Source organism: Mobula hypostoma, chromosome 5, assembly GCF_963921235.1.
Source record: "Mobula hypostoma chromosome 5, sMobHyp1.1, whole genome shotgun sequence".
In the NCBI taxonomy this organism is placed as follows: domain Eukaryota; kingdom Metazoa; phylum Chordata; class Chondrichthyes; order Myliobatiformes; family Myliobatidae; genus Mobula; species Mobula hypostoma.
In genome coordinates this window covers 8,212,130-8,230,709 of record NC_086101.1, presented here as the reverse complement: position 1 = coordinate 8,230,709, position 18,580 = coordinate 8,212,130, and the positions used below count along the sequence as shown (strand labels likewise).

At 48.3% G+C, this 18,580-nt stretch overlaps 1 protein-coding gene across 5 annotated transcripts in view; it reads left to right on the top strand.

The window, feature by feature from the left end:
- The window catches only part of LOC134346549 (regulator of G-protein signaling 3-like), a 124,284-nt gene that overhangs the window by 95,468 nt on the left and 10,236 nt on the right, over window positions 1-18,580 (top strand). For all 5 annotated transcript variants that reach the window (XM_063047964.1, XM_063047966.1, XM_063047963.1 and 2 more), the window contains exons 3-5: window positions 7,542-7,621; window positions 8,431-8,499; window positions 9,484-9,545. In XM_063047964.1, the coding sequence (XP_062904034.1) occupies window positions 7,542-7,621; window positions 8,431-8,499; window positions 9,484-9,545 (211 nt within the window). The remainder of the gene's footprint in view (window positions 1-7,541; window positions 7,622-8,430; window positions 8,500-9,483; window positions 9,546-18,580) is intronic.

The following is an 18,580-nucleotide window of genomic DNA, read 5'->3' as shown; positions in this document are numbered from 1 at the left end:
CTGAGTTGCCGCTGTTAGGCTATCCATTACCTACTGTACCACACTGGCATAGTTCCCTCTTTTGCCCGGCTATCTGTTACCTACTGCGCCATTCTGGCATCGGGCCTTTTTTAGTACCAAATGACTCCAACGAAAACTATCCCTCATCTCCGATTTCCTATCCCAAGGCTGTTCCCTGAGTCCTGTCTTCCCACCCTGTCTATCCTCCATCGCACACAACATACGAAACCCACCGAAGTTATTTCAAATCTTCCCCACAGCCACAGTATGTAAGGCTGCTGCAAATGAGTTTTTGCTGCACCTGTGCAGACCTGCACTTGTTGTACGGAGGACACTGATCTCGAGTTTTGACCTTCTTGGTGAAAGGACTTCCATGGTGCCACTGGTGATGGAGTTTTGAGCACTCAGAGCCAGTGGGAGTGAAAGGTTTGGTCATCTGCCAACTTGTCTATGAACAGAGGACATCACAGCACAGAACAGGCCCCTCAACCCATGATGTTGTGCAGGTATTTTAACCCTTCCCTCCTGCATAGCCCTCCATTTTTCTATCATCCATGTGCTGAGAGATTCTGAAATGCCCCTAGTGAAATTGCCTCTACCACTCTCTGTGGAAGGAACACAGGCATCCTCCACACAATCATGTTAAAATGATTCAATAGACAATAGACAATAGGTGCAGAAGTAGACCATTCGGCCCTTCGAGCCTGCACCGCCATTCTGAGATCATGGCTGATCATCTACTATCAATACCCGGTTCCTGCCTTGTCCCCATAACCCTTGATTCCCCTATCCATAAGATACCTATCTAGCTCCTTCTTGAAAGCATCCAGAGAACTGGCCTCCACTGCCTTCTGAGGCAGTGCGTTCCACACCTCCACAACTCTCTGGGAGAAGAAGTTCCTCCTCAACTCTGTCCTAAATGACCTACCCCTTATTCTTAACCCATGCCCTCTGGTACTGGACTCTACCAGCATCTGGAACATATTTCCTGCCTCTATCTTGTCCAATCCCTTAATAATCTTATATGTCTCAATCAGATCCCCCCTCAATCTCCTTAATTCCAGCGTGTATAAGTCCAGTCTCTCTAATCTCTCTGCGTAAGACAGTCCGGACATCCTAGGAATTAACCTAGAGAACCTGCGCTGCAATTCCCCTGGTATTATCCATTTCCACCCTGGGGAAAAGTCCCTGGCTGTCCACTTTATCTACTGCATGCTTCTTATCATCTTGTACTGCTCCATCAAGCTATCTCTCATCCTGCTTTGCTCCTACTTGCTCAGCCTTGCGTAAGATATGCACCCTAATCCAGGCAGCACCTCCTCTGCACCCTCTGTAAAGCTTCCACATCCTTGCTCTGAAGAAGCAACCAGAACTGAATGCAATATTCCAACCGTGGTCTAACCAGAGTCTTTTAGGGCTGCAACATTACTTCACGGCTCTTGAACTCAGTGCCCTGACTACTGAGGGCTAACACACCGTATACATTCTTAACAACCCTATCAACGTCTGCAGCAACTTTGAAGGGTCTATGGATGTGAACCCCAAGATCCCTCTGTTGCTCTACACCGCCAAGAATTGTACCATTAACTCTGTTTTCCGCCTTCATATTCAACTTTCCAAAATTATCACTTCCCATTTTATCCAGGTAATATAAGTAGTGTAACCCTATATACAGCACTGTGCAAAAGTCTAAGCTGGGGTGCCTAAGACTTTTACACAGCAGTGTATTAACTTTATGTATTGCACTGTACTGCTGCTGCAGCAAAAAATACTAATTTCATGACCTATGTGAGTGACAATAAACCTGATTCTGATACGGGCCTCTATTGTGGACTGAGTGTGGGAAGGGGGCATGGATAGAGGAATTATGGTTGGAAAAAGGGGAAGAGAGAGGGGAGGGAATGGGAAGTACCAGAGAGACGTTCTGTAATGATCAGTAAGCTAATTGCTTGGAATCAAATGGACTTGCCTGGTGTCTCAGGGCTGGGTGAGTCTTCACCCGTGCCATCCCCCACCCCTGGTACTCCTTCTCTGCCACCTGTCCCACGCTCCTCCCACAGTGCTCCACTCTCGCCATTCCCGACATCCTTTGCTCCTGCCAGATTTACAAATGCATATATATATGTATATACACATACGTACACAGATACATACATATATATATGTGTGTGTGTGTGTGTGTGTGAGTGTGTGCATATGTATGCCTAAGATATTTGCATCTTCCTATCAATGCAAACTGTGTGTGTTATTGTAATGGATTGAGAACTGATTTACAGGAGCCTCCAGCCCTTCTAGTTCCCACTGGGATTGGATTAGGAACTGTATAATTTAATTGACTGTGTATGGACTCCCCATATCTCACTGCTCTGAATATGAACTAATTTGCCCATTTGGTAGCCTCATAATATATAGTCATAGTCATACTTTATTGATCCCAGGGGGAAATTGGTTTTCATTACAGTTGCACCATAAATCATAAATAGTCATAGAACCATAAATAATTAAATAGTAATATGTAAATTATGCCAGTAAATTATGAAATAAGTCCAGGACCAGCCTATAGGCTCAGGGTGTCTGACCCTCCAAGGGAGGAGTTGTAAAGTTTGATGGCCACAGGCAGGAATGACTTCCTATGACGCTCTGTGCTGCATCTCGGTGGAATGAGTCTCTGGCTGAATGTACTCCTGTGCCCAACCAGTACATTATGTAGTGGATGGGAGACATTGTCCAAGATGGCATGCAACTTGGACAGCATCCTCTTTTCAGACACCACCGTCAGAGAGTCCAGTTCCATCCCCACAACATCACTGGCCTTACGAATGAGTTTGTTGATTCTGTTGGTGTCTGCTACCCTCAGCCTGCTGCGCCAGCACAAAACAGCAAACATGATCACCCTGGCCACCACAGACTCGTAGAACATCCTCAGCATCGTCCGGCAGATGTTAAAGGACCTCAGTCTCCTCAGGAAGTAGAGACGGCTCTGACCCTTCTTGTAGACAGCCTCAGTGTTCTTTGACCAGTCATTTTGTCAATTCGTATCCCCAGGTATTTGTAATCTTCCACCATGTCCACACTGACCCCCTAGATGGAAACAGGGGTCACCGTTACCTTAGCTCTCCTCAGGTCTACCACCAGCTCTGCAGCCTTTTTCACATTAAGCTGCAGATAATTCTGCTCACACCATGTGACAAAGTTTCCTACAGTAGCCCTGTACTCAACCTCATCTCCCTTGCTGTTGCATCCAACTATGACAGAGTCATCCGAAAACTTCTGAAGATGACAAGACTCTGTGCAGTAGTTGAAGTCCGAGGTGTAAATGATGAAGAGAAAGGGAGACAAGACAGTCCCCTGTGGAGCCCCAGTGCTGCTGATCACTCTGTCGGACACGCAGTGTTGCAAGCACACGTACTGTGGTCTGCCAGTCAGGTAATCAAGAATCCTTGATACCAGGGAAGCATCCACCTGCATCGCTGTCAGCTTCTCCCCCAGCAGAGCAGGGTGGATGGTGTTGAACGCACTGGAGAAGTCAAAAAACATGACCCTCACAGTGCTCGCTGGCTTGTCCAGGTGGGCGTAGACACGGATCAGCAGGTAGACGATGGCATCCTCAACTCCTAGTCAGGGCTGGTAGGCGAACTGGAGGGGATCTAAGTGTGGCCTGACCATAGGCCGGAGCAGCTCCAGAACAAGTCTCTCCAGGGTCTTCATGATGTGGGAGGTCAATGCCACCGGTCTGTAGTCATTGAGGCCGCTGGGGCGCGGTGTCTTCGGCACAGGCCACGAGGCAGGACGTTTTCCACAGTACAGGAACCCTCCGGAGCCCTACAGATAATATAATATTATCTGTAGAGGTAATGGTTTTCAGCTTTTCATTTATCAAGTTGTGGTTATTTCTGGGTTTTTGTAAATAATATTTGTTAGCAAGTCATGTGAATTCCAATAGAAAACCCAGGAGGAATCAACACTGCATCAAAATTCAGGCTCTAGCACAGTGTAGCATTTAGCGTAACACTGCGCAGTGCCAACGATTCGGGTTCCGTTCCCGCTGCTGTCCATAAGGAGATCGATCGTACGTTCTCCCTTTGGCCGCGTGGATGTCCTCTGAGTGCTCTGGTTTCCTCCCAGATTCCAAAGGTGTCCGGGTCAGGCTCAGTAAGTTGCGAGCATGCTACTTTGGTGTCGGAAGCATGGTGACACTACGGGCGTTCCCCAGCACAATCCTCAGACTGTGTTGGTCATTGACGCAAATGGCCCCATTTCACTGCATGTTTTAATGTTTCGATGTTCATGACAAGGCTATTCTTTCCAATCTCACCCACAAATTGTAATTCCTGGTGAAACAGAAGGTTTAATTCAAAGAAGCTTCACTCAGAGGTGGAGCAAGTGTGGACCAAGGTGCCAGCGGAAGGAGCAGATACAGATTCAGATAACATTTATTACCAGTTTGGAAAGAACACTGTTGAGAGGGGTAGGGAGGGCTATAGTCCAGCTGCAGGTAGATGGGACAAGATAGAAGACTGGGTGAGCATGGACCTGATAGGCTGAATGGCCTGCTTTGGGGTTGTAGTGCTCTATGGTTCTACGACTTTCAAGATGACAGAGGATTCTGAAGAGTTAAATGTGGAGTGTCAATTTGATGTTTTGAGATTGCTGAACTTTAAAAGCCTGATAAATCCCCAAATGCTCAGCTCTTCCAAGCACTTGGGACCCAGTCATTGTTTGGATAAGATGATCACTGGATAAACACAGCTTCCCTCTCCTTCTCTTGGCCTTCTCTATAAAGTTACGCTGAAAGTGGGTGTTTTATCTCTATGTGGTGGTACCGACTGTTCACCCCAAACCCCCACACCACCACGATTGATTGGTCAATGCCATCTGTCTGGGGCAATGAACTCCACTGATTCAGTATGCTCTGGTGAAAAGAAATCCTCCTCATCTCCTTTCTAAACCTCCCTTCTGAGGTTGTGTCCTCTGGGCCTACACCTAATCAAGCTGGAACAGCTGCAGCTTCACTGCTCCAGCGACCCTGGTTGGATTCTGACCTCTGGTGCGGTCTGCGTGGAGTTTGTGAGTCTCTGTGTGGCTGCCCCCATCCCCAGTGAGTTTACCCAGATGTTCTGATTTTCTCTCACTGCCTCCCCCAAAAAAATACAGGGAATTTGCTGGGACCAGGCATTTGAAGTGGGAGTGGACAGGCCTGGGCTGTTTTCCCTGAAGTATTTGAGACTGAGGGGGTGACCGCAAAGAGCTTTATAAAATCATGAGAGGTGTATACTGAGTACCTAGTAAACTGACCACTCAGTTTCTGTTTGTGGTCTTCTGTTGCTGCAACCCATCTACTTCACGTGTTGTACTTTCAGAGATGTTCTTCTGCTCAACTGTCTGACTTGTCGCCTTCCTGTCAGCTTGAACCAGTCTGGCCATTCTCCTCTGTCCTCTCTCATCAACAAGGTGTTTTCACCCACAGAAATGTTGCTCGCTGCATGTCTTTTGTTTGTCGCACCATCCTCTGTAAACTCTGGAGACTGTGTGTGAAAATACCAAGAGATCAGCAGATCCTCAGATAATCAAACCACCCCCTCTGGCACCAATAATCATTCCACAGTCAAAGTCACTTAGATTGTATTTCTTCCCCATTCTGATGGGGAAGAAATGCGATCTAAATGGTGACTTTGACCGTGGAAGGACAACTGAACCTCTTGACCATGTCTGCATGCTTTTGCACATTGAGTTTCTGCCGCATGATTGGCTGATTAAATATTTGCGTGAGTGTACAGGCGTACCTAATAAAGTGGTCGCTGAATATATATGAAGTCTTGGTCACAGTCATGTTTGCAGTGTAGGGGGACAGAAAGACAGAGGAAGTAATTTTAAGCAGAGAGGGGAATGTTTTAAAGGGGACCCAAGGGGCAAGTTTTCATCATCATAAGTGATGGGTACATGCAGTGCACTATCAGAGAAGGTGGCTGAGTTAGGTACAAGTACCATGTTTACAAGCCGTATGTGCAGGTACTTAGAGAGGAAAATTTAAATATATGTAGGCCAATTGCAGGGGAAATGGGACACATTGGTCGGAATGGATGAGTCAGGCTGAAAGGCCTGTGTCTGTGCTGAATGATTCCATGACTCTAACTTTGCAGCAAACTCTGTGTAATTCTTGGCTCCCCAGTTTGCTCAGCATTCGGGAGTGCCTGGGAATCTCCAGGAATTGGCTGCTGTTCCACAACCACCCACACCACATATAAACCGTCTGGGACTTCAAAGCACCATTCACTTTTTATTTGTAATTTGCTTCCAGCAGCCCCTCTCCCCCCCACCCCCCGCCCCGGCAGGCTCCTTCTGAAGGACGTTGGTTGGTGCAGTGTGTGGCGTGTTTAACCCCTGCTGGGTATCACCCGGGATGACGATGCTGGATACAGGAGTTCCCGTTCTCTGCTCAGCACTGATATCTGCTGCAGTGCCAGCAGTGGGAGGACTCAGGCTGAGCGTAGAACCAGTTTCTACAGTACAGGCCCTTCAGCCCACACTGCTGTGCCAACCCTTTCAGCAAAGTGGTTAGAGATTCAATTCCTACCACTCTCTGGGAGGCGTTCGTTCGTTCTCCGTGGGATTCCTCTGGGTGCTCCAGTCTTCTCCCACACCCCAAAGTTGTACGGGTTAGGGTGAGTGAGTTGTGGGCTTGCTACGTTGGCACCGGAAGCACGGTGATACTTGCAGGCTGCCCCCAGCACAATCCTCGCTACGAACAATGCATGTCACTGTACTTCAGTGCTTACTCTGTTCAAACTAACCCCTCCCTCCTGCACAGGCCTCCATTTTTCTATCATCCATCTGAGTGCTTCTTAAATGCCCGGAATGTATCTGCTTCCAACCCCCCCCCCCCACCCGCCCCGGCAGGGTGTTCCACAAACCCACCACTTTGTGTAACATATGACGTTCCCCCTTATACTGTCCTTCAATCACCTTAAGGATATGCTCCCTTTGTGCAGACTTGTATTAGGAAGGAGTCAATACGAACAATAGGGGCTGATGAGATTACAACAGACCGGCCGATCTTCCCTCCTCTAGAGGGGACGCGGTGGGAGGCAGAGGAAGGAGCTTTGGATGATGGGAGTTCATTATGTCAGAGAGCCAAGATCTGTCTCCACACTGGCCACTGGCTGCTAGTTAACGTGCACTGGATTATAAAATTCTCTTCCTTGTGGTGACATTGCTCTGTTCCACCTACAGCCTCTCCTGACTTCCCTCCCCACTGATTACCTCCAGTCATACCCTCAACGAACCCTCTTCTCTCTTCCCTCTGCAAATCTCACATCCCTCCAATAACTAGGGTGGGGAGAGGGGAGTGGTGGCCTGGCTGGTATTCTGGAGGGAGTGGGAGAAGGAAGTGATGAGGATGGGGTTGAACGGTGGTGGGATTCTGTGGGTGGCTGGTTGTGGTGGGTCAATGGTGAGGGGTCCTTGGGGTGAGGGCGGTTTCTGTGGGCAAGGGTGCTAGTGCTGGCATCCTGTGACGCTGGACGACCCTTTCTGTCTTTCAGCACCTGGCCTCCAGCTTGGAGTCGGATCTCGGACTCGACACCTCCGAGAGCGACAGCCGGAGCCGATGGAAGAATCCCTTGTGAGTGTCCCCTTCCCCACAGGCAGGTTTGGGAGCCGGGAGGGTGGAGGTGGGGTGCTGAGAACTGGGCAAATGGTTGTGTGTATCTGTGTGTGCCTATGTATGTGTGCGTGAGCGTTTGTGTGTTTATCTCTGTGTGTGTGTCTAAGTGTTTATGTGTGTTTGACTGTTTGTGTGTGTGAGTGTTTGTGTGTGTGTGTCTGTGTGTTTTCACTAGCTTGTGTGTGTGTTTGTACACGTGTTTCTGAGTGTATGAGTGAGGGTGTCCATGAAACATCATTCCTCCAGGGCTAAAGTGAAAAACACACACAAGGTGTGTATCTTTGTGTGATTATGTGTGTGCATGTTCGAGTGTTTCTATGTACAGGTATGTGAGTGTTTCTGTGTGTGTTTATGCGCGTGTGTGTGTGACTGTTTCTGTGTGTATTTGTCTCTGTGTGTGTGTGTGTGTGTGTGTGTGACTGTTTCTGTACGTGTGTATGCGTGAGGATGTGCAGACACACAGGGGGAAAGGATCCTGTGTCTGGACCTGGATGTAGGCAGCAGGGGAGGAGAGGTCAGGATGTGGGACAGTACAGGAGTCAGAGGTGGAGGAATTTCCGTCCCACCCTGGTCTGGTGGTGGGGCAGTGGTGCAGGTGGGGGGAGGGAGGGAACCTGTCCCAGCCCTGACTCTGTTCCACGGATCAGCCGATCTCTCTGCTTTTCCACTGGCTGCTGATGAAATCTGGCGAGTGATTGTCCCCGCACCCCAGCACAGCCCGTTCGGGAGAGGAGGCCTGGTTTGATTCTCTGCTTCCCCACCCACAGGACGAGTCGGCTGGGCTTCTGGCAAAGGAGGAATGACTCGGCAGGGCTGAGTGAGTTAGACTCCCTGAGGTAAGACTGCCCCCTCTCCCCTCCATCTTTACACACTCGCTCCTCACTCCCCTCACCCTCTCCTCCTCCCTTCCATCGCCCCTCTCTCCCTTACTCTGCTCCCTCACCCTCTCACTCCACCTCCCCCACTACCTACTCTCTTCAACCCTCCCCCTCCCTCTCTGCACACTCGTGCTCCCATTTCCCCTCCTCCCTCCACACTCCTCATGCTCCTTTCTCCCCCTTTATCCGCGCTCTGCACACTCTTCTCCCCAATTGAGCCTTTGCCCACCACTCTCCATAGTCACTCCCCTGCTATCCCACCCCTTTCCACACTCCCCCCTCCCCTTTCCCCACCTCCCCGTCCCCTCCCGTTTCCCCCCACTTTCCAGCTCCCCAATCTCCTCTCTTTCCCATTCCCCTGCCAACCCTGGGTTTCAGCCACCGCCCCTCTCGTTGACCTACGCTGGCCCTTCCCCCGGCTCCCCTCGAGTCCTCTCTGAGGCACCGGTGTTCAGCGGAATGCACACTCTCTCTCGCCTCGTGGGATCTTTCTGTGTGCCAGACCACAGGTCAGCGAGCACATGGCGTGGTGCGCCCACCCCTCGCAGGCACGCGCACGCTCACTGAATCCTGCTTTGAGGCGGAATGCAGCCTCTCCCTCCGCGTGGTGCTCTCTGTCACCCTGCCCTTCCCCTCTGTGAGGTCTTACAATGCTGCCCGTCACAGATCTAGGAGTGCAGGGCAACACGGCCCTTCACATGGGATCTTGGTATGCAGCAGAATTTACCTTCTTCTTCACCCCACCCCACCGCCCCCCCCCCACATATGCCTTGCCCCTGGGGTCTTGCTGTGCAGTGGTCACCAATCGCTCTACGGGATTCTGACGTTCAGGAGAACACGCTGTCCCCCCTCAACTCCCTCTCTCTGTTCTTACCCGCTCCGCACCCTGTAATCTCTGAGCAGGCTGGTCTCTAACACCTTTGATCTACAATGTATCTACAGGCCAACTGTGGAGGAGGCTCGGCAGTGGGCCAAGTCCCTGGACACACTGCTATCAAATAGATGTGAGTACTCGGGGCGGGGTGAGAGTCTGTGCAGTAATGTGTGCGAGGGAGAGGGAAATTGCGAGACAAATGAGGTTGATCAGGTGGTTAAGAATGCATTTGGCACGCTGCCATTATTAGTTGATGCATCGAGTTTAAGTGTCAGCAAGTTATACTGCGGCTTAAAAAACTCGAGTTAGGCTGCATCAGGAGTACTGCAGGCAGTTCTGGTCATCTCATTTAGGAAGGATGTCAAGGTTTTGGACGGGGTGCAAAAGAGGTTTAGATAATAAGACCATAAGACATAGGAGCTGAATTAGGCCATCTGGCCCATCGAGTATGCTCCGCTATTCAATCATGGCTGATCCTTTTTTCTATCTCCTCCTCAACCCCAGCTCCCGGCCTTCTCCCCGTAACCTTTGATGTCATGTCCAATCAAGAACCTATCAATCTCTGCCTTAAATACAGCCAGTGACCTGGCCTCCACAGCTGCACGTGGCAACACATTCCACAAATTCACCACCCTTTGGCTAAAGAAATTTCTCCATATCGCTGTTTTGAAAGGCGCCCCTCTATCCTGAGGCTGTGCCTTCTTGTCCTCGACTCTCCCACCATGGGAAACATCCTTTCCACATCTACTCTGCCTAGGCCTTTCAACATTCGAAAGGATTCAATGAGATGCCCCCTCATCCTTCTGAATTCCAGCAAGTACAGACCAGAGACATCAAACGTTCCTCATATGATAACCCTTTCATTCCTGGAACCACCTTTGTGAACGTCCTCCGGACCCTAGCCAATGCCAGCACATCTTTCACCTCAGAAGGTTGAGGAAGTTTGGTATGGGCCCCCAAATCCTAAAAACTTTCTACAGCAGCGCAATTTACAGCATCCTAACTGGCTGCATCACTGGCTGGTATGGGAACTGTACCTCCCTTAATCGCAGGCCTCTGCAGAGAGTGGTGTAGACAGCCCAGCGCATCTGTAGTTGTGAACTTCCCATGACTTGGGATATTTACAAGGACAGGTGTGTAAAAAGAGCCCGTAGGATCACTGGGGACCCAAGCCATCCCAACCACAATCTATTCCAGCTGCTACCATCCGGGAAGCGGTACCGCAGCGTAAAAGCCAGAACCAACAGGCTCCGGAACAGCTTCTTCCACCAGACCATCAGACTGGTGAACTCACACTGATTTGAGTGTGCTCTATATTATATTGACTGTTCTATTTATTATAAATGATTATAAATTAATACGATTGCACATCACACATTTAGGTGGAGATGTAACGTAAAGATTTTTATTCCTCATGCATGTGAAGGATGTAAGAAATAAAGTCAATTCAATTCTAAGATGAGGGGTGCAATACTCAAGGTGAGGCCTCACCAGTGCCTTATAAAGCCTCAGCAAAAATTAGCAGGAAGAAAGAGGATTGGGAAGATTTTAAAAGTCTACAGAAAACAACTAAAAGAATTACTAGTCGGGAAAAGATGAAATATGAAAGCAAACTAGCAAACAATATCAAAGTGGATAGTAAAAGTTTTTTCATATATAAAAAATAAAAGAGATAAGAATGGATACAGGACCGCTAGAGCAAGAGGCCGGAGAAATAATAATGTGCGGAAGATGAACTAAATGAGTATTTTGCTTCAGTCTTCACTGCGGAAGACACTAGCGGTGTGTCGGGTGTTGTAGTGTGTGAGGGGAGAGAAGTGAGTGCAGTTACAATAACAAGGGAGAAGGTGCTCAAAAAGCTGAAAGACCTAAGGGTACGTAAGTCACCTGGACCAGATGAACTGCACCCTAGAGTTCTGAAAGAGGTAGCTCTAGGGATTGTGGAAGCATTACCAGTGATCTTTAAAGAAATGGAAAATTGTAAATGTCACTCCATTCTTTATGAAAGGAGGGAGACAGTAGAAAGGAATTTATAGACCAGTTAGCCTGAACTCAATGGTTGAGAAGATGTTGGAGTCAATTGTTAAGGATGAGGTTATAGAGTACTTGGTAACACAGGACAAGATAGGACAAAGTTAGCATGGTTTCCTTAAGGGAAAATCTTGCCTGATGAACCTGTTGGAATTCTTTGAGATTACAAGTAGGATAGATAAAGGGGATGCAGCGAATGTTGTACATTTGGATTTTGACAAGGCCTTTGACAAGGTGCCACAAAGGCTGCTTCCCAGGTTAAGAGCCTATGGTATTAAAGGAAAGTTACTAACATGGTTAGAGCATTTACTGATTGGTAAGAGGCAGTGAGTGGGAATAAAAAGATCCTTTTCTGGTTGGCTGCCAGTGATTGTTGATGCTCTGCAGGGTTCGGTGTTGGGACTGCTTTTTATGATTTATATCAATGATATAGATGATGGAATAGATTGCTTTATTGCTAAGCTTTCAGGTGATACAAGGATTGGTGGAGGGCCAGGTAGGCTGCAGAAGAACTTTGACAGATTCGGAGTATGGGCAAGAAAGTGACAAATGAAATACACTGCATGGTTATGCACTTTGGTAGTAGAAATAAGGATGCAAACTATTTTCTAAACAGGGAAAAAATCCAAAAATCTGGGATGCAGAGTCCTTGTGCAAAACACCCTAAAGGTTAACTTGCAGGTTGAGTTGGTGGTGAGGAAGGCAAATGCAATGTTAGCATTCATTTCAAGAAGTCGAGAATACAAGAGCAGGGATGTGATGCTGAGGCTTTATAAGGTACTGGTGAGGCCTCACCTTGAATATTGTGAACAGTTTTGGATTCCTTATCTAAGAAAAGATGTGCTGGCATTGGAGAGGGTTCAGAGGGGGTTCACAAGGATGATTCCAGGAATGAAAGGGTTATCATACAAGGAACGTTTGATGGCTCTGGTCCTTTACTTGCTGGAGTTTAGAAGGATGAGGAGGGAATCTCATTGAAAGGGTACATGTAGAGAGGATGTTTCCCTTGGTGGGGGAGTCTAGGACAAGAGGGCACAGCCTCAGGATAGAGGGGGTTCCATTTATAACAGAGATGTGGAGAAATTTCTTTAGCCAGAGGGTGGTGAATTTGTGCAATTTGTTACCACAGGCAACTGTGGAGGGCAGGCAGGTCATTGGGTGTATTCAAGGCAGAGATTGAAAGGTTCTTGATTGGCCACGGCATCAAGGGTTATGGGGAGAAGGCCAGGGAGTGGGGCTGAGAAGGAAAATAAAGGATCAGCCATGATTGAATGGTGGAGTGGACTTGATGGGCTGAGTGGCCTAATTCTGCTCCCATGTCTTCCGGACTTATACGATTATGACAGGCATAAATAGAGTAAACAGACAACGTTGACTGAGTTGTTTTCCTGGCGTTGAAATGTCAAATAGCAGAGGGCATGTATTCAGTGTGAGAGGGGGTAATCTCAGAGGAGATGTGAGGGGCAAGTTTTTTACACTGTGAGTGGCGGGTGCCTGGAGTTTGCTGTCTAGGCTGGAGGGAAAGGCAGATACATTGGAGACGTTTGGATAGTCACACGAATGTGAAGGAAATGGTTGGATATGCACTTTGTGCAGGAATGAGGGATTTGTTTAGTTGCCTCTTTGATTACTACTTAAGTTGGTTTGGCACAGTGTTGGGGGCTGGAGGGTCTGTTCGAGTGCTGTACTCTTCCGTGTTCTAGTGAGTGCAAGAGCAGGAAAGAGAGCGAGGAAGAGTGAGAGACATGTCGAGAGTGCGAGAGGGGGAGAGAGCAACAGAATGTGAGAGAGTGAGAGAGAAAAGAGAGGAGGGCAGTGGTGTGAAGATGTAACGGTGGGCAGTGTGTGTCTCTGAGGGTACGAGCTGGCTGACACACAGGAGGAGGGGTCCGACATTGGGAATTAGAAAAGGCAGGTGTAAAGACCTATGCAGACTGATGGACTGCTGGAATCATGGAGAGATAGATGCAGAGAGGTGGACAAAGATGTCAAGATGGTGAAATGGATGCAGGTGAGTCTGCAGATGCTGCAACCTGGATCATTGAACTGCTGGATCAACTCAGTGCGCCAGGCAGCATCTGTGAAGGTGGAGTCCACGTTTTGGGTCGACTGGATGGTTCATCTGGATGTTTAGAGCAGTTGGATTCCAAAATGCCGACTGTTTATTTCCCTTTGCTGCTGCCTGGCCTGCTGAACAAAGAACAATATAGCACAAGAACAGGCCATTCAGCCCACAATGTCAGTGCTGACCTTGACACCAAATTACACAAAATACCTCTGCCTGCACATGATCCACACCCTCTGTTCCCTGAAAACTCATTTAAAAGCATCTCAAACCCCAGTATTGCATCTAGTTCCACCACACGCCTCGGCACCCACTATTCTGTGTGTAAATAAAAACTTGTCTGACACATCATCTTTAAACTTCCTTCCTCTTGCCTTAAATGCCTACCCTCTGGTATTAGTCATGACACCCCTGGGAAATGGATGTCTCCTCAAACTGCAGGCCTCATAAGTTTCTGTTCCCTCCTCAGCCTCCACCACTCCAGAGAGACAACCCAAGATTGTTCAAGCCTCTCGTTACAGCACATGTCCTCTAATCCAGGCAGGGGCGGTGCTAAGGTGGTGCTAGGTGCCCCAGCAGAAATTGCAATAACCCCACCATAGCATCACCAAGAAATTAACTGCATCTGCTTTGCTTTCTCTGTATAGTTTTGAACACAGCTTGTTTCTCCAGTTGATCTAGTGAAACAGCGTTCCCAATTACCATAGCACCCACACAGCAAAAAAGTTATAAACTCTGTCTGATTCACTCTACACTTCGTTCTTTGTCAATGTCTTGCCGTTGCTGTCCTCAGATCAGTTAAGCTGATCTAAGATCACTTAAGGTGACGTCACTCACTCTCACTCACGCGGGAGATTGATAGTATACATCCAGGCGCAGATCCGTGGTCTCGCGAGACGAACGGATGCCACACGCACACACACACACATTGTGCTTTTACAAGCGAGCGTGGGCCTGGCACGTGCATTATTTTGGTGGGCGTGAAAAATGGATCCACTTTTAGTCAGAAAACGACCTCATCCAGAGGAATCAGTGGTGTCTCAGCCTGAGCATGTCTTAATTGAAAGTGACATGCAGAAAGGAGTAAGTGGGGATGAGGACGACAGCAGTTCATCGAAGGAGTGTGAGGGCGAAGTAGAGGAACAAGAACTGGAGCGGGATTCGGAAGAGAACGTGAATGTAGCTGCTGTTAGTGCTAGTGGGAATACTGTTAGCGATGTTGGCCAGCAGCCTGAGGAAGGACCCTGTCGGCTAGCATTGAAAAAGTACCCTTCGCAACAGTTTGGCAATCAGCAAAGGAGTTTTATTGGCGGCTGGTTTGACCTGTACTCCTGGCTGGAATATTCGATCACGAAATATACTACATTCTGCTTCGCATGCAGGCATTTCCTGTGTGGAGGACATGGGTTCCATTCTGAGTCTACCTTCACTGTCACCGGTTACCGCAACTAGGGGAAAGCTACAACAGCTTTCAAAACCCACCATGTAAGTGCAGCTCATAAGTTTGCTATGGAGGCATGGGCCGAATTCAGATTGAGAAAGCAAAACGGTTCAAGATTGGGAAATATGCTTGATAAAGGACATGCAAAGATTGTCCAAGAAAATTGTGAGTACATGAGAGCAGTGGTTGAGTCTCTACGCTAAACTGCATGCCAAGGCATTGCCCAGCGAGGACACCGGGAGAATGATGGATCTGGCAATAGGGGAAACTTTGTTGAGTTTCTCAGTGTAATTGGACAGTTTGATAAGACTGTAGCTAAAGAAAAAGAGGAAAACCCTGGAAATGCAAAAAACATCCATCACGATATCCAAAATGAAATTATGGGTATTAAGGCGGATATGGTCAGATGTCAAATAAGTGCAGAAATCAAGGAAGCTGGATATTTTGCCATCATGGTGGATGAAAGTAAAGACTTGAGTAAAAAGGAGCAACTATCAGTGGTGGTGTGGTATTTGAATAATGAAACAGTGCTTGAAGAATTCTTGCGCTTCACTCCAGCAGAAAGGTTGGACTCAGAGTCGCTTCTTAAAAGCATTGAACAGACACTCGCCCAGTGTGTTATTGATAAGAATGCCTGTATGGGTCAGTTTTTTGATGGGGCGGCAGTGATGTCCGGGTGCAATAACGGGGTACAAGAGAGGTTCAGGAAAGAGGTCCCGTAGGCATTATATATACACTGCCATGCTCACAGACTTAACCATGTGTTAGTGGATGTTGTGAGCAATGTACCACAAGCGGGTGAGTTTTTTGAAACTGTGCAGCTGCTTTACAACTTCTTTTCAAACTCTGTTGCCCACGATCACAACAACAGACGGATTGTGCTTCTCTGAAAACATTAATGGTGAGTGCAGTTGATTTAAAAATTTGGGCCAAGACTAATGCTGATTATTGTTATTATTTTGTGGTGGATACCCCATAGTCCTTATGTTTCCTGCAAATTCTAAAATATTACATTTACTGCTATTAAGTCTACTGGTTTAGCTTAGACTTCCAAGCGCTGATACTGTTGATTTTTGTTTAAATTCAATAGCCCAATTAATTGAGGTATTGCATGGTCAGAGTACGATTTGTCCAACTCCTAGTAAAGCCTTGCATCTGTTGTTTGCCTTATTTGACTTTAATAATGGTGTATCTTTAGGCATTGCTGTCTATGTAATGCGAATAGCAGTGGGTTCATTTTGTGTTTTTCAGTTGAAAAGCATGCATTTTGCGCTGATTGCGGGATTGGTGCGTGATTCACGTTGTCCGCTGTTGCTCGGATGCTCTGTTTGTTTTTTTTGTTTCTGCTCTGTGTAGCCCAGGTTGTCTCCGATGCCGTTGACACTGTAACAGTTCACTTCTATATTAGATCTATTAATTGCTGTTGCTTGTGAATCAACAGAGGCATTTATAGTAGGCACATAATGCTTGAAACTGACTTTTTAACACCACGCGTCTGGCCTTGCGAATACTTATTCCCATACAGTGCATCCCTCAGCACCATCACTGAATCATTTTACCCCTCTGTAGCACCAGCAAGAAAAAATCTTTGGCACTGCCACTGAATCCAGGCAGCATTCTGTGAACAACTTCTGCGCCCTCACCAATGCCTCAACATTTTTTCCTGAAATAGGATGATGAAAAATTTATTTATAGAGAGAGCATCATTAAGATAATATGGGGCAGCCATAAGCAAAAGAAAGGAGAGTAGATGCAGAGAGATGGGGGTTTAGATACAGAGACAGATATGAGATAGTGAGATGTGAGGATAAGAGGGACAGATACAGAGAAGGATAGACCTGGGGGAGAGATACAGAGAGGGATAGACCTGGGAGAGAGATACAGAGACGGATAGACCTGGGGGAGAGATACAGAGAGAGATAGACCTGGGGGAGAGATACAGAGAGGGATAGACCTGGGGGAGAGACACAGAGAGCGATAGACCTGGGGGAGAGATACAGAGAGGGATAGACCTGGGAGAGAGATACAGAGAGGGATAGACCTGGGGGAGAGACACAGAGAGAGATAGACCTGGGGGAGAGACACAGAGAGGGATAGACCTGGGAGAGACATACAGAGAGGGATAGACCTGGGGGAGAGATACAGAGAGGGATAGACCTGGGAGAGAGATACAGAGAGGGATAGACCTGGGAGAGACATACAGAGAAGATAGACCTGGGAGAGAGATACAGAGAGGGATAGACCTGGGGGAGAGATACAGAGAGCGATAGACCTGGGGGAGAGATACAGAGAGAGATAGACCAGGGGGAGAGATACAGAGAGGGATAGACCTGGGGGAGAGATACAGAGAGAGATAGACCTGGGGGAGAGATACAGAGAGGGATAGACCTGGGGGAGAGATACAGAGAGTGATAGACCTGGGGGATAGATACAAAGAGGGATAGACCTGGGGGATAAATACAGAGAGGGATAGACCTGGGGGAGAGATACAGAGAGGGATAGACCTGGGGGATAGATACAGAGAGGGATAGACCTGGGGGAGAGATACAGAGAGGGGTAGACCTGGGGGAGAGATACAGAGAGGGATAGACCTGGGGGAGAGACACAGAGAGGGATAGACCTGGGGGAGAGATACAGAGAGGGGTAGACCTGGGAGAGAGATACAGAGAGGGATAGACCTGGGAGAGAGATACAGAGAGGGATAGACCTGGGGGAGAGACACAGAGAGGGATAGACCTGGGGGAGAGATACAGAGAGGGATAGACCTGGGGGAGAGACACAGAGAGGGATAGACCTGGGAGAGACATACAGAGAGGGATAGACCTGGGGGAGAGATACAGAGAGGGATAGACCTGGGGGAGAGACACAGAGAGGGATAGACCTGGGAGAGACATACAGAGAGGGATAGACCTGTGGGAGAGATACAGAGAGGGATAGACCTGGGGGAGAGACACAGAGAAGGATAGACCTGGGGGAGAGACACAGAGAGGGATAGACCTGGGAGAGACATACAGAGAGGGATAGACCTGGGGGAGAGATACAGAGAGGGATAGACCTGGGGGAGAGACACAGAGAGGGATAGACCTGGGAGAGACATACAGAGAGGGATAGACCTGGGGGAGAGATACAGAGAGGGATAGACCTGGGGGAGAGACACAGAGAGGGATAGACCTGGGGGAGAGACACAGAGAGGGATAGACCTGGGAGAGACATACAGAGAGGGATAGACCTGGGGGAGAGATACAGAGAGGGATAGACCTGGGGGAGAGACACAGAGAGGCATGGAGCTGGGGGACAGATACAGAAAGAGATAGAGAAGGGGAGAGTTTATTCCCCTCCATAGATGCTGCCTGACCTGCTGATTTCCTCCAGCATTTTGTGTATGTTGCTCCGAATTTCCAGCACCTGCAGAATCTCTTTGTGTCCCCACCTCACACAGTTGCATGCCGGTGCCCCCCTCTCCTGGTGCTGAGCTGGTACTGCTGGAGCCTCTGGGACAAACCCAGGAGATGGATTTTCCTCTCCGCCTTGCAGACTAGATTACTGCTGGTTTTCCTGGGAAAGACAGCTTTGGGTGGTGAGGAGAGTCTGTGCCTAGAACCTGCTGAGAATACAAGGATGAGGGACA